At 46.6% G+C, this 14,450-nt stretch overlaps 1 protein-coding gene across 1 annotated transcript in view; it reads left to right on the top strand.

Annotated features, from left to right (window-relative positions):
* The window catches only part of COL5A3 (collagen type V alpha 3 chain), a 241,941-nt gene that overhangs the window by 132,575 nt on the left and 94,916 nt on the right, over positions 1-14,450 (top strand). Inside the window, exons 25-29 of the mRNA XM_060253306.1 lie at positions 1,725-1,778; positions 2,965-3,009; positions 7,613-7,666; positions 10,410-10,454; positions 13,332-13,385. Coding sequence (XP_060109289.1) covers positions 1,725-1,778; positions 2,965-3,009; positions 7,613-7,666; positions 10,410-10,454; positions 13,332-13,385 — 252 coding nt within the window. The remainder of the gene's footprint in view (positions 1-1,724; positions 1,779-2,964; positions 3,010-7,612; positions 7,667-10,409; positions 10,455-13,331; positions 13,386-14,450) is intronic.

Here is a 14,450-nt window from a genome sequence, read left to right as displayed (position 1 = left end):
GAGAGGAACTGCAAGTGAGAGAGAGAGAGCCCAGGGCCCGATCAGAAATGAACAGGAGAGAAGACACACTGTAAAATAACCCCCGCCCCACCCCCTCACCCGATTTTCTATTTACTAAGGTGTCAAGCACATGATGGGAACTCTCCCCCACCCCCCCCTTTTTTGGGGGGGGGTGAGAGAGAGGCCTGGGAGGGCTGGCTTCTGGAGGGAAGAAGCAGTCAAGCCCTGCAGCCCCCACCCCCCCCAACATTTTTTTTTTTTAATCTCCCAGGCCCCTCCACTCAATTTTATCTGGCTACGGGGCTGGTTGTGGCTTAGTGGAAGAGTCTCTGCTTGGCATGCAGAACTTCTCAAGTTCAATCTCCAGTTAAAGGATAAGGTACCTGGGGATGTGAGACCCTGGACAGCTGCTGCCATTCTGAGTAGATCATATTGACCTCCACGGGCTAATGGTCTGATTCAGCATAAGGCAGATACATATGTGTTCACACCAGGGCTTTTTTTCGTAGCAGGAGCTCCTTTGCATATTAAGCCACACCCTTCTTATCTAGCCAATCCTCCAAGAGCTTACAGGTCTCTTCGTGCAGGGCCTACTGTAAGCCCCAGAAGGATTGGCTACATTAGGGGCGTGTCCTAATAGGCAAAAGAGTTCCTGCTACAAAAAAAGGCATGGTTCACGCACATATACACATGAGCCTGAGGGGGTGTCAAAGGTCTACACTACAGCATGATGGTAGGGAACCTCTGACAACCCCCTTCCATTTGTAGAAGTTCAATACAGGAACCAACCCTAGAGTTTCTGGAAGGCAGTCAAGCAAAGGTGAGGAAGATTTAAGCCTTGGCAGCCTTTCTAAAGACTGCTGAGGAAGTAGTTAATTGAGCCTCCTGAGGGAAGGAAATGCTATAATCTTGGTGCCACCATCAAAAGGGCTCCATCACATGATGCCGCCTGACAAACGAGTGGTATGCTAAGCAAAGCCTTGCTAGAAAAATCTCAGGATCTAGGCCAGTTCTTCTGCTGATCTGAGGGATGCCAGCACTTCAGAATTACAGCTTACCTCCAGACTACAGAGGGAGCCCTGTGGCGCAGAGTGGTAAAGCTGCAGTACTGCAGTCCAAGCTTTGCTCACGACCCGAGTTCGATCCCGGCAGAAGCTAGTTTCCGGTAGCTGGCCCGAGGTTGACTCAGACTTCCCTCCTTCCGAGGTTGGTAAAATGAGTACCTAGCTTGCTGGGGAGGAAGTGTAGATGACTGGGAAAGGCAGTGGCAAACCACCCCATAACAAAAAGTCTGCCAAGAATGCATCCTGATGTGATATCACCCATGGGTCAGTAATGACTCAGTGCTTGCACAGGGACTACCTTTACCATGTTACCTTACAGAGACCATTCCTCTGAAGAAAATGGATGCTTTGGAGGGTGAAGTCTATGGTGTCTTACCCCACTGAGGCTCCTGTCCTTCCCATTCTCCACCACCAAATCTCAAAGAATTTCCCAACCAGGATCTGACCATCCTTCCCCCTCCCAGTCCCCTGCTATTGGCCATGGGGATCTGGCAATCCTAGCTGATCCTATATTTTTGTTTATTTTTAAAAACACTTTATGCTGTCTTTCCACCCAACTTAGGCAAGTCCTTAAGTCAGCAAACCATCAAAAATGTTACAATAGCTTATACACACCAACACGTTGAACACCTGGTGATTCCTTTTTGTATTTTTTGGCAGGGTCCACAGGGAAAACCAGGAATTCCAGGACTGGCTGGTGTGGATGGACCCCCGGTAAGTACAAGGCTTGTTAATTGAAGGAGACCTATTACTAGAAATGATACGGATTTCTCAGCCCTGCTGTTTCAACTTGAAAAGCCTCATTTTGATTTTGGCATCTCTTGCATGTGAGCTCTCTCTGGGGCATACGAATATAGGAAAAGCCATGTTGGATCAGGCCAATGGCCAATCCAGTCCAACACTCTGTCACACAGTGGCCAAAAAAACCCAGGTGCCATCAGGAGGTCCATCAGTGGGACCAGGACACTAGAAGCCCTCTCATTGTTGCCCCCCCCCCCCACCATGCACCAAGAATACAAAGCATCACTTTCCCCAGACAGAGAGTTCTAATACTCTGTGGCTAATAGCCACTGATAGACCTCTGCTCCATATGCTTATTCAATCCCCTCTTGAAGCTGTCTATGCTAGTAGCTGCCACCACCTCCTGTGGCAGTGAATTCCATGTGTTAATCACCCTTTGGGTGAAGAAGTACTTCCTTTTATCAGTTCTAACCCGACTGCTCAGCAATTTCATTGAATGTCCACGAGTTCTCATATTGTGAGAACTTGTGGACATTCAATGAAATTGCTGAGCAGTCAGGCAAGTGAGTCTCTGTATTCGTGGTGCTTGGGGGGCAACAGTGGGAGGGTTTCTAGTGTCCTGGCCCCACTGGTGGACCTCTTGATGGCACCTGAGGTTTTTTGGCCACCATGTGACACAGAGTGCTGGACTGGATGGACCATTGGCCTGATCCAACATGTCTTCTCTTATGTTCTTAATCAAACATAAGCTGCTTTCTTTTCAAACTGGCTTCTTCACATCATCTTAAAATGCATGTTAGTAACATATTTGTAAAGGATTACATGCATAAGGTATGTTTAAATGATGTCTGTTGTATCTAAAAATATGTAATGCAGCCTATGCAAAAACCCTAGGGCACGAGGGCACACTACAAATTAATCTACAAAATGAGCGATGAAGTGCAGAGAATCAAAGCTGATGGCAAAAGTCTAAACAAATGTAAAAAGAAACAAAATGAGAAACATTTGTGTCTCCCCACTAGTCACTTACTTGTGGAGTAGCTTAGCTGCAAGAAATGGAAGAATGATAGGTTGACTTTTTCATTTTATTTCTTTCTGGAGGCATCATCTTTCCGGACAGGTGCATCCTTCAGACATGCATCTTTGTATTGCTTTTCAGGGTCACCCAGGAAGAGAAGGACCGCCTGGGGAGAAAGGAACCCAGGTAAGCATGAGTCAGAAAAGCATGCTTAGGAGAGAACTAAAGACCATGAACTATGGATGTGATCTCCCCTCCCCACTCATGATAAAATCTCAGAAGCAAAGTGCAAACTGGAATAAACCAGTCCATCAATTGATAGCAGCCACAATGGATTTCCTTGCACCTATTTGCTTCTGTGACAAAGTGTCTCTCCCCCCCCCCCCCAGCCAATTGTAGCTTTCCACTGCCTCACAGGATCAGGATGTGCTTTACAAGGGATTGCCTTCATGTGTGCAGAGAGTGCCCAGAAATGCCTACCTGAGAAAATGAGCCCTGTGCTACCTCCATCATAGAAGGATTCTTGGCTTGCAACCTCCCAGCATTTTGGCACTCGCCCAGCTACTCCATGGCAGCCATTTTGTGATGGTGCACATTCTTAGATTTCCAAATGTGGCGACAGGGGTATTAAGATTGGGGACCCTGGGTTTGCATGATTATCCTCCAAAGTGGCTTGCAGTATCAGGAGCCATAGTCCCAGAGTTCAGAGTTACAAACGGAGAAGAAGGAGACAGGAAAGAGAAAGGTAGAGTGATTGGCTAGCCATTTAATCTGATATTGTCACAATTTATTCACTGATTAGTTTAAGTATGGATAATCTGGATCACACAGTGAGGTATGATTCTCAAGTGTGGAAATATCTGAATACCTGAGGGTGGAGCCTGGGAGTAGGAATGAGCATGAACCGCCTGACAATCTAAACTTTGTCATGAATTCGACTGGTTCATGGTTCGCCAAGTGATCTTCATGAACTGAGGAACTGCCATGAACTTCCACAAATTTAAACTTCAAATGACTCACAAACCAATAGGAACAGGGTTGGTTTGCGAACCAGCCTCCCCATTCATATGGGTTTAGGTTCGAGCTTCGGTTTGTGGTTCAGCCACAAACCAGAACACAAAATAATGTGGTTCGTGCTCACCCCTACCAGGGAGAGCGGCGTTTAGGGAAGAGAGACTTTGACAGGGTTGAATGCTGCAGAGTGATCAGTCTGTCTGCGCTGCTAGTTTCTGTGGGTTTCCTTTCCCCCTGTGTTTTCTCCTGACTTGATTTGTGGTGATTTTTTTTTTCTCTTACAACTTAAAATGTAATTGCAGAGCCAGGCATCCCATGTGGACAGTAAAAGCTCTCCTGTGGCTTCCTAGGGCAACTGTCTTTTTAAAGTGCTTCTCTGTTCTATCTAATTAGTTACTTCCTGTTCTCCACCATTTAGTCCCTCAGCACTCATGAATAAATGGTTAATTACCAGCTGCCATTGGAAGAGGAAGGTTAAGGCCTGGGTGCTGTTGTTATTCTGCTTTATAGCAAAGCCGAGTGATAGATTTTCCTTTTCTTAATTATACTTATTTTGTAATCACATTATTACAACAATAATTTTTTTTTAAAAGTGCATTTATGGCCTTTTGCCAAAAAGAGAGAGAGAGAGAGTATTCAAGCCTTTTTCCCTAACAGCTAATGACTAAGTGTTCCTGGGCATTGTTTTAAAAAGGGCTAGCTTAAGGACTGTGAGAACTAGTGTGTGTGTGTGTTTGTTAAAGGGGACCAATGGAGAAATGTAAGAAGAGCAGGAGCTTTGCAGAAGGAGGTTTACTTCTGAGCAGACCCAGACCTTTTTTTTTTGTAGCAGGAACTCTTTTGTATATTAGGCCACAAGTCCCTGATGTATGTGAACATATGAACCTGCCTTATACTGAATCAGAGACTGGCAGCGGTTCTCCAGGGTCTCAAGCTGAGGTTTTTCATGCCTATTTACCTGGACCCTTTTTAGTTGGAGATGCCAGGGATTGAACCTGGACCTTCTGCTTACCAAGCAGATGCTCTACCACTGAGCCAGCGTCCCTCCCCTGTAAAAAGAGCCCTGCAAGCTCTTGGAGGATTGGCTACATCAGGGGTGTGTGGCCTAATATGCAAAGGAGTTCCTGGTGAATATCTTCCCATTAAGCCTATATCCAAGGGGCATGGCATTTTTGCTCTAGGCAGCTGCAAGGCCAGCCCTGCCACAAGGCAAACTAGGTGGCGCCAGCCTTTTTGGGGTGAAAATTTGGTGCCCCCATGTGCCTCAGTGATGCTATCAGTGCGGGGAGGGGGACGCCAGAAGTTAGCCTTGCTTTTTTTGTAGCATGAATTCCTTTGCATATTAGGCCACATACCCTTGATGTAGCCGACTGGCTACATCAGGGGTATGTGGCCTAATATGCAAAGGAATTCATGCTACAAAAAAAGCAAGGTTAACTTCATGTTACAAAAAAAGCAAGGCTAACTCTTGGAGCTTACAGTAGGCCCTGTAAGAAGAGCCCTCTAAGCTCTTGGATGATTGGCTACATAAGAGGGGTGTGGCCTAATATGCAAAGGAATTTTTTCTACAAAAAAAAAAAGCCCTGAGCAGACCTCTATTGGGCTCTTATCCTTTGGGGGTTAGCATCACGAGCATTTATAGAGGAGCACAGCTCTGCGTTAAATGTTGTACACGACCCTTTGTTGGCTTGCTCCTTCCTGTGGGAAAGAAAGGGGATTCTTCTCCAGCACAAAACATTCCTGATGTGGTCCCATTCTGGGCCAGAAGACAAAGCAGCAGACAGACACATTGGTCCGTGGCACAATAAAAAAAACAGAAGCCATGCAATGCCTGTTTATTAAGACCAACAAAAATAACACAACATGCTGTGCATGTTTCTGAATTATCCAGAACTCACAATCAGGCTGGATATTAGAAAGCAAAAAAAAAACTGGGAGGGGGGGTGTCTTTATGCTGAGATAATGAGCCCCCCCCCCCGGTATCTTGGGTAGGATGCTCTGTTGATTTCAGTGGGCGCAGGGTGTAGCTAGCATGTGCCAAGTTTTGCCCTTGGCAGTCTAGAAGAAGCAAAAAAAAAGACTGTCTTTTCAGTTGGATGACATCTATTTTTGCTTATTCTTGCCAGGGGTGCAAGAGCCAGTTTGGTGTAGTGATTAAGTGTGCGGACTCTTATCTGGTAGAACCGGGTTTGATTCCCTACTCCTTGACATGTACCTGCTGATGTGACCTTGGGTCGGCCACAAGTTCTCTCAAGGCTGTTCTGCTTAAGAACAGTTCTGGGAGAGCTCTCTCAGCCCCACCTACCTCACAAGGTGTCTGTTGTGGGGAGGGGAAGGGAAAGGTGATTGTAAGCTGCTCTGAGACTCCTTCGGGTAGTGAAGGGCAGGGTATAAATCCAACCTCTTATCTTCTTCTCTTCTTTTCTTTCCCCCACTAGATACCCCTATGACCATCAAAATCCATAAAGTATCCTACACAAGCTGGTGTAGGAAGCAGCACAATCTCAGCCTGAAGACACCCCCCTCAAAAAAAAAGCACCCTCCCACCTCATTTGTTTTCTTGCTTTTTAAAATCTAACCCAATCAGGGGTGGAATTCTAGCAGGAGCTCATTTGCATATTAGGCCACACACACCTGATGTAGCCAATCCTCCAAGAGCTGCCTTGTAAGCTCTTGGAGGATTGGCTACATCAGGGAGGGGTGGCCTAATATGCAAAGGAGCTCCTGCTAGAATTCCACCCCTGAACCCAATGAAGAATTCTGGAGAACGTGAAAGTCTGCACAGTGTGTTCTTCATTCGATAGAAGTAATGCAACTGCCCTGTGACTTTTCTTTAGGAAGGAGGCAGTGAACAGAATCCCGAATGTCGTTCTCTTCATGCCAGCAGTCTCATGATGACAACAGGCAGTTGGAACTACGGTTGCCAACAGGCCTGGAAAGAAGCGCCCTATCCCATTTAACAGAGGTTTAATGTTTGGAAATTGGCAGCAGAAGCATTTTTATGTGGCATCAGCTGGTGAATATCTTCCCATGAAGCCTATATCCAAGGGGCATGACATTGTTGCTCAAGGCAGCTGCAGGGCCAGCCCTGCCACAAGGCAAACTAGGTGGTTGCCTAGGGTGCCAGCCTTCTGGGGGTGCCAGTTTGGATGCCCCCATGTGCCTCAGGGATGTTATCAGTGCAGGGAGGGGGGCGCCAGAAGTTAGCCTTGCCCAGGGCTTGTTTTGTAGCAGGACCTCCTTTGCATATTAGGCCACACACCCTTGATGTAGCCAATCCTCCTGGAGCTTACAGTAGGCCCTGTAAGAAAAGCCCTGTAAGCTCTTGGAGAATTGGCTACATCAGGGGTGTATGGCCTAATATGCAAAGGAGTTCCTGCTATGAAAAAAGCCCTGGCCTTGCCTAGGGTGCCAGACAGTCTACGGCCAGCCCTGGGCAGCTAGCCACCTTACTTGAAGCAGAGTTCTTTCATGCAGCTTCCTGCAGCTGTGACGACAGCTGGTTTGGTCTTACTCTTGTTGTGGTGTATTTGGGGTGGGGGATGGGGAGAGGGAGTCCAGTAATCCTAGTGGATCTTAGTTCTGAATCTAATTACAGAGACCTGAATATCCTCCAACCCTGGCTTCTGCAGTTTCATGGCAACTGTGGTTAGCAATATTTTCAATAAACGTTTAGGAAACGTAGAAGTCATAGAATCATAAAATCACGGAAATGGCCAACCCGCTGCTCAATGCAAGAAATGCTTTGCATATTTCAAAACTCTTTCATTTCCAGGGTCCATCTGGTGCAGCAGGACCTGTTGGCTATCCTGGGCCCCGTGGAGTCAAGGTAGATACTTCTCATCTCCCTCTTCCATTAGTGGCAGAATTAGAATTGGGGGGTGAGTGGGTGTGTTCTCCCTGCTGCTGGATCTGCAACTTCAAGTTGCAGCCCTGAGGACACTCGCTTGAGAGATAAGTTCCACTGAAATCAATGGTGTTTACCTCCAAGAAAGCATCGTTAGGAGAGGGTAAGGTAAACTGAGGCTATCATACTTTGATCACATTATGAGAAGACTCATTGGAAAAGACAGCAGTGCTAGGAAAAATGGAAGGTGACAGGAAAAGAGGAAGACCCAGCATAAGATGGATTGACTCAATCAAGGAAGCCACGCACCTCAGTTTGCAAGAACAAGGCTGTTGACAGTAGGATGTTTGGGAGGTCATTCATTCATAGAGTTGCTGTAGTGTACTGGGAGCTTCAAACGAAGACCCTTTGTTGGAGAGGCTTTTTGCAGTTGTGTTCAGATTGGCCGCCCTTGCTGAGCCAGCTAATCAGGTATTAAGCCCATTGTTTGAGAGCCTCCTTGGAGCTACATTCAGAGTGGCTGCCCTTGCTGAGCCAGCCAATTAGGTAATACCCACATGAATGACGCCCATGCATGAGGACTCCGAGCACCTGTTTTTCTTTTGGGTTGTTTACTGCTGAAGGTGGGTGGAGTTTCTGTGTATATAGTTGCAGCTAGCCGCACGTGTGTTGAGTTGGGTTATAAAAATAAAAGAGCTAAAAAAAGAGCTATGCTGGAATCACTATAGCAGGGCTGGCCCGGCCTGAAAGGTCTCAGATTCGGCCCTCATTTGTTATCTGACATAAATGAGACCTAGTCAAGCCGGGCCATGTCAGACCGGGCCATGTGTGTACCTATTTAAGACTAGGTAGCAGAAATATAAACTTTATAAGACAGACAAACACAATTAAAGATTAAAACATTAGCATTGGTTGGTCTTAAAGGTGCTTTCTTTGTATCTCTCCTGTGCAATCCATGGAATTGGGCAAAGGAAGCTCTGGATCTTTCCTTCCTTCTACAGGGGACCAGGAAGGAGAGGAGCCTCAGCTAATGGAAGGAAGAGAGGCTTGGATTAGTAGCTCTGCTGTGCAATTGAGGGAGCCTGGCAAAGCAAGCTCTGCTCCCCCTCTTCTGTCCCCAAGGGTAGAGCCTCAGCCAATGAAGAAAATAGAGGTTTTGCTCTTTGCTCTGTGTTATCAAGCTGTTATGCAGATGGCAGCCAATTGCTCAGGGGTCTGATAGGAGCCATCTGAGGGCCTGATTTGGCCCCTGGGCTGCATGTTTGACACCCCTGCACTATAGCATCAGACCCACTACTTTTCAGTCACCATAAGTTGGAAGCGACTTGGCAGCATAAAAACATACAGAGGGTAAGGTTCTTTTGTGCAAGATTCAAAGCCGAGTATCTTCAAAGCCAAGTGCTTCTCATCTGGCCTGAGTTTTCAAATTGCAATCCTAAACAAAGTTACTTTCTCTATAGGATTGCACTGTTGGTCTTGTCCCTCTGGGCTCTGTACTTTCCCAGGTGGCCCCAGATCCAACAATCCCCTGGTAGACTAGGAGGATGACTCTGGCGTAAATACGCGATGCTGGCTATGGCCTTGGCTGAGAAACCGATGATAGCTGGAATGTCAATTGATGATACTTTTGAGATGGGCAAATCCAAAGCATCTTCTATGATTAAAAGCCGTGTCCTAGAAATCGACCATAGCAGCTTGATTCGGAGAGCCTGCAGAGTTTGTTCACTCCTATCTTTTGGTCTTTCTTTTCCAAAATCAATACAGGTACTATCTGTCCATCTCACGATATTGCAGAGCTTTCCTGTTTGCAAGATTGAATATTATACCTACAGTGGTTTTACAGGGGAGATTTTTTTAAAAAAAAAAATATGCTGTATTCCGACAGAATTTGCCCTTGTGGTCTTAATAGGATCAATACATCCTTTCATGCCTTGCTCGAATGTAGGTTTTTTTGAAAATATAAGGCATCATTTTATTAAGCCTTTCATTAACAATAAAGATCCTAAATATACCTTAGCAATTGCAAAATATGCTTCAGTCCTGTTAGCCCTTGCATCCAAAACATAAGGAATAAGTATTTTCTGCTGCTCAAGATTTATGAATCCATGAACTTGAAAGAAAAGGAAGCAGGGCCATAGTCAGGATTTTAAAAGGGGGGGTGGGCTTTTAAAAAAGTCAGGGGGCACCCTTTCCTATCCACTGCGGGGCTTGCCATTTCTCAGAAGCTTTCTGGGGTAGGGGCAAAAGTTGGAGGCCCTGAAAGTGGCCAAGTTGCGGCAGCCAACCCTAAAACTTTGGAGTCAAGAAGGGACTGCACCTGATGTGGAAGCAGGGGGGTTTCCTTCTACCTCCTTTCCCCCCACCCCAGCACTTTGCAGCCATCTGTTCCCCCCCCCCAGCCCATTCCACACAGCTTACTTCGCCTCCCTCCTTTCCACCTGTTGCTTTTGCTGCTGCAGTGCACTGTGCCTTGCTCAGCTCTTACAGCTCCAGCTGCCACTGGGGATGCTTCACCGGCTTAGCCATAGCAAAAAGGGAAAAAAGCAGGCTGCACCCCAGAGAACCCAAGTTGGGAGTCGAGAGCCCTGCCTGAAAGACGGAGACGGGGCCCCCACAGGCCCCCCTGGAGCTTTAGGCAGGGCAGAGCAGGGAAGGGCAGGGCAGGAAAGGAAAGGAAGCTATGTTCTTCCAGTGAAATTTGTTTTTCTTTTCCTCATTCCCATAGGGGGCCTTTGGAGTGAGGGGTCTAAAAGGAAGCAAAGGTGAGAAGGTAAGTGTCCCCAATAGGAGGGGGGATGGAGTTCGGTGTTGGAGCTAGGCCAGGGGTCCTGTGGATTTCATCCACTCCCTGTACACGTTTGTCTGCCTCTGCTCTCTCTACTTATGGTAATCTTTGCTCTGTGTTCCACTGGAGAAGCCAGTGTGTATAAGAACCAGGGTAGGGATGAAATGAACTTTCCATGGTCATATAATACTCTTATGATTCTGTTGTATGTAATTCATTCTGAGTATAAAGAGCCAAAGAGCAGGAACCCCAGGGGCAATTTTAGGCAAAAGTCCAGGATGGGGTCACAGAATCACTGCAGCTAGCACTGCTGGACCCCCACCCCATCTGGGCCATGCAAGGGGCTGCCTTCACTCTGTAAAAAACGAGTAGGAGCTGCTGGCACAATTGCCTGAAGGTGGCTGCCTGAGCCTTGGACAGGGCAGGCACAAGTGGCTGCCACTGTGGAGCCAACTGCCCAAGCCTGCTCTTCTTTTTGTTTTCCCTTCTCCATGGGGGGGCAGCCACCCTGCATGGGTCAGCTGGGTCTCATCAACAGCAAGGACTCCTCAGGAGAAGAAGAGCCTCAGCTCTGAACCAGCAGAAACAGGCAAGCAATAAAATGAGCTTCAGGCTTGTCAGGGTTCACAGTCAAACAGCTGATGCAGAGCCACCAGCACATTTCAACAGAGGAAAACCAGATGGTCATTGCCAGCCCTCCAGTGTCGCCCTTATCCTTTGAGCTCTGGAGATGGAGGCTTAGAATGGAGCTTCAGGAAAGAAGACAAAGCTCACGTCTCCTGGCCTGAGGCCAGCTGTTTGCTGATGATGAGTAGCTGCAGGGTTACACCCAAGCTGCTGGCTGCAAGTCAGACCTTCCAGCAGAGGCCTATAAAAGCTAGTCAAGGGAGACTGCTTGATGCCGAAGCAACAAATCACCAGCCTCTTGACCCAGTGATCATAGTTCTGAACTCTGTGCAGTTACTGCAGCCTTTGGACTGGCTTTTGACTCTGACTATTGGCTATTAGCCACAGCGCATTGTTGGAATTCTCTGTCTGGAGCAGTGATGCTCTGTATTCTTGGTGTTGAGGGGCGGGGGGCAGGTCACAGTGGGATGGCTTCTAGTGTCCTGGCCCCACTCATGGACCTCCTGATGGTGTCTGGTTTTTTCGACCACTGTGTGCTACAGAGTGTTGGACTGGATGGGCCATTGGCCTGATCCAACATGGCTTCCTTTATGTTCTTATCACTCTATAATCTTCCTCCTTGCAGTAGTGAATGACCTCAGACTGTTGGACCTTGCTTCCTGTGTAATGCTCTGAATTAGACTCTGCTGTCTTGATAACTGACCTTTGGACTGAACTTTGACCCTGGAATTAGGCTTGGACTGACCCTAGATTCTTACACACCCCCAGCATGAGATCCAGGGCAGCTGCCCTGAACACCCATTGTCTAACACTGCCCTTGAGAAACCTATCTAGGTTTCAATTCCAAGAGGTCTGTGTTAGCGTCAGTTCCTAAGTAAAAATAATGTTATGTTGTCAGAATGGCTTAAGATGGAAAGTACGTAGTTCTTAGCTATGATGAAACTTTGCACAGATTCGAAATCCATCCAATTTTGTTATTTCACTCGCCCTAACCGCCAGTTTTGCTCTTGGCATTTGATGCCAAGGGATACTTTTTAATCAAGCTGATGAATTTTATGGCAATGTTCCCTCCATTCTAAAATCCTTCTGCCCAACATTTGGAATGTTACAGAGATTCATATTGGGAGTGTACGGTACACATTTGGAATTTTGCTAGCACATTATATGGCATTTATCTTCCATCTTCTTTCCATTATGGAACTCATGATGGCTTATGTTGTTGGGTGGGGGGGAGGTAAAAGAGACTGTGACCGCTCTGAGACTCTGAGATTCAGAGTATAGGGTGGGATATAAATCCAATTTCTTCTTCTCCTTTTTCTCCTTCTTCTCCTCCTTCTCCTTCTGTATCCTAATGAAGTCTTCTCTCCAGACGCTGACCAGATCAAGACCTGCTAGTGTAGCAAAGTTACTGCTTCATGTGCTTGCTGACCATCTGCTCCCCAATCATATTGTGGGAACCTGATTTAGGCCATCCCTGACCTGGATTGCCCATGCTAGCCTGATCTTGTCAGATCTCAGAAGCTAAGCAGGGTCATCCCTGTTAGTATTTTGGTGGGAGACCACCAAGGAATACCTGGGTTGCTACACAGAGGCAAAAAATGGCAAACCACCTCTTGAAAGTCTTTTGCCTTGAAAATCCTATGGGTTTGCCTAATGTAGGAATTTATATCAACTTCTAGCCAATCTGAGCTTTAGGAACCCACCCTCGTCTGAAAGTTCTAACACTTCCTAGACTCCTAAAGGTTCAAGTCAAGGGTAAAGACCCATGTTCATCAACCAAATTGGGTTGCTGTCATAGCTGAGAATTTCTGAGCTAGGACAGGGTAAGATAAAAAAGGTAAAAATAGTCCCCTGTGCAAGCAGCAGTCATTTCCGACTCTGGGGTGACGTTGCTTTCACAATGTTTTCATGGCAGACTTTTTATGGGGTGGTTTGCCATTGCCTTCCCTGGTCATCTACACTTCCCCCTCAGCAAGCTAAGTACTCATTTGACCGACCTCGGAAGGATGGAAGGCTGAGTCAACCTCAAGCTGGCTACCTGAAACCTAGCTTCCTCCAGGATTGACCTCAGGTCGTGAGCAGATCTTAGGACTGCAGTACTGCAGCTTTACCACTCTGCGCCACAGGGCTCTTACTAGGGCAGGGTAGATATGCATTTTTTTCTCTTCCTTAGTGTCAGAATTGGCTAGCCAGGTACTTACTTTCTATCTATGTTGATCTTTCGTCCCTTAACAGGGAGAAGATGGATTCCCTGGCTTCAAGGGTGATATGGGACCCAAAGGTGACCGGGTGAGCTATACCCTTCCCACTGTGCCTGATGTTTTCAAAGTGTAAGAGGGGCTTCCATTCAGACTCCTTCATGACTACCATCATCCAAGAGAGGGGAGGTGTCCCATGGGCTATAATGATATCAGTCCTACATCTGTGCATAGCAAGCAGTGTCTTGGCTTTTGTAGTGAGGAAATATAAGACTATGCTGCCCAAGGAACGCTGCTGCGTGTTGGCACAAGAGCATCTTGGGATGGTAGGGCAAGATTTAGCTTGCTCTAGCCAGTATCCAGTTGCCCTCCAATTCCCGCATTGGGTTTGTTAGGAAAACATTGAATCCCCAAGATGCTTTATTGGTCATGTTCAAAAATGAAACCATATAAAAATGATGGAGGACTTTACAGCCATATCAACATTTTAATTTTTTCAGTCCTGGCCCCAACCTGGTGGAACTCTCTGCTGGAAGACACTAGGGCCCTGCGGGATCTTTTACAATTCCACAGGGCCTGCAAAACAGAGATGTTCCGCCAGGCTTTTGTTTGAGGATAGCGACGGCTGCCCGTCTGGCACCCCACCCCCCTCTACTTAAGGGGGAAACTTCTCCCAATTCCTGGAAAGCAGAATTACAGCACACTATAAAGTAGGTTCATTGGGTTGCAACTGTTTTAAATTACTGGTTTTATTGATTTTTATATGTACCTTTTGTTGTACATCGCCTAGAGCCCAGCATTGGCTGGGATGAGGCGATTCATAAATTTTAATAACAACAACAATAATAACAACAACATATAGACAATTGCTCAAGGATATAATTTTAGATATTTGGAAACTTTTTATAGAAGCTTAACTGTAAACTTGGCACCATTGTTATACTTTGTTATATACTTTCTTTCAGTTTGAGGTAATTAAGCACAAGAACAAAACACTGCGCCTTGCAGAGTTTTGGTTTGGGGCGCCTCATTCCAAAAAAGGCTGGAAAAAACTTAAGAGCCTCAAAAATCTCAGTATCTCAGAGCACTGGGCTCCAAGTGTTTGCTTCTAGTAGCTAAGAACAACGTGCTGTAAATTCTACAAAAGGTTCTCTGC

The sequence above is a fragment of the Heteronotia binoei genome, chromosome 13, assembly GCF_032191835.1.
Source record: "Heteronotia binoei isolate CCM8104 ecotype False Entrance Well chromosome 13, APGP_CSIRO_Hbin_v1, whole genome shotgun sequence".
Taxonomy (NCBI): domain Eukaryota; kingdom Metazoa; phylum Chordata; class Lepidosauria; order Squamata; family Gekkonidae; genus Heteronotia; species Heteronotia binoei.
This window is presented reverse-complemented; position numbering and strand designations above follow the sequence as displayed.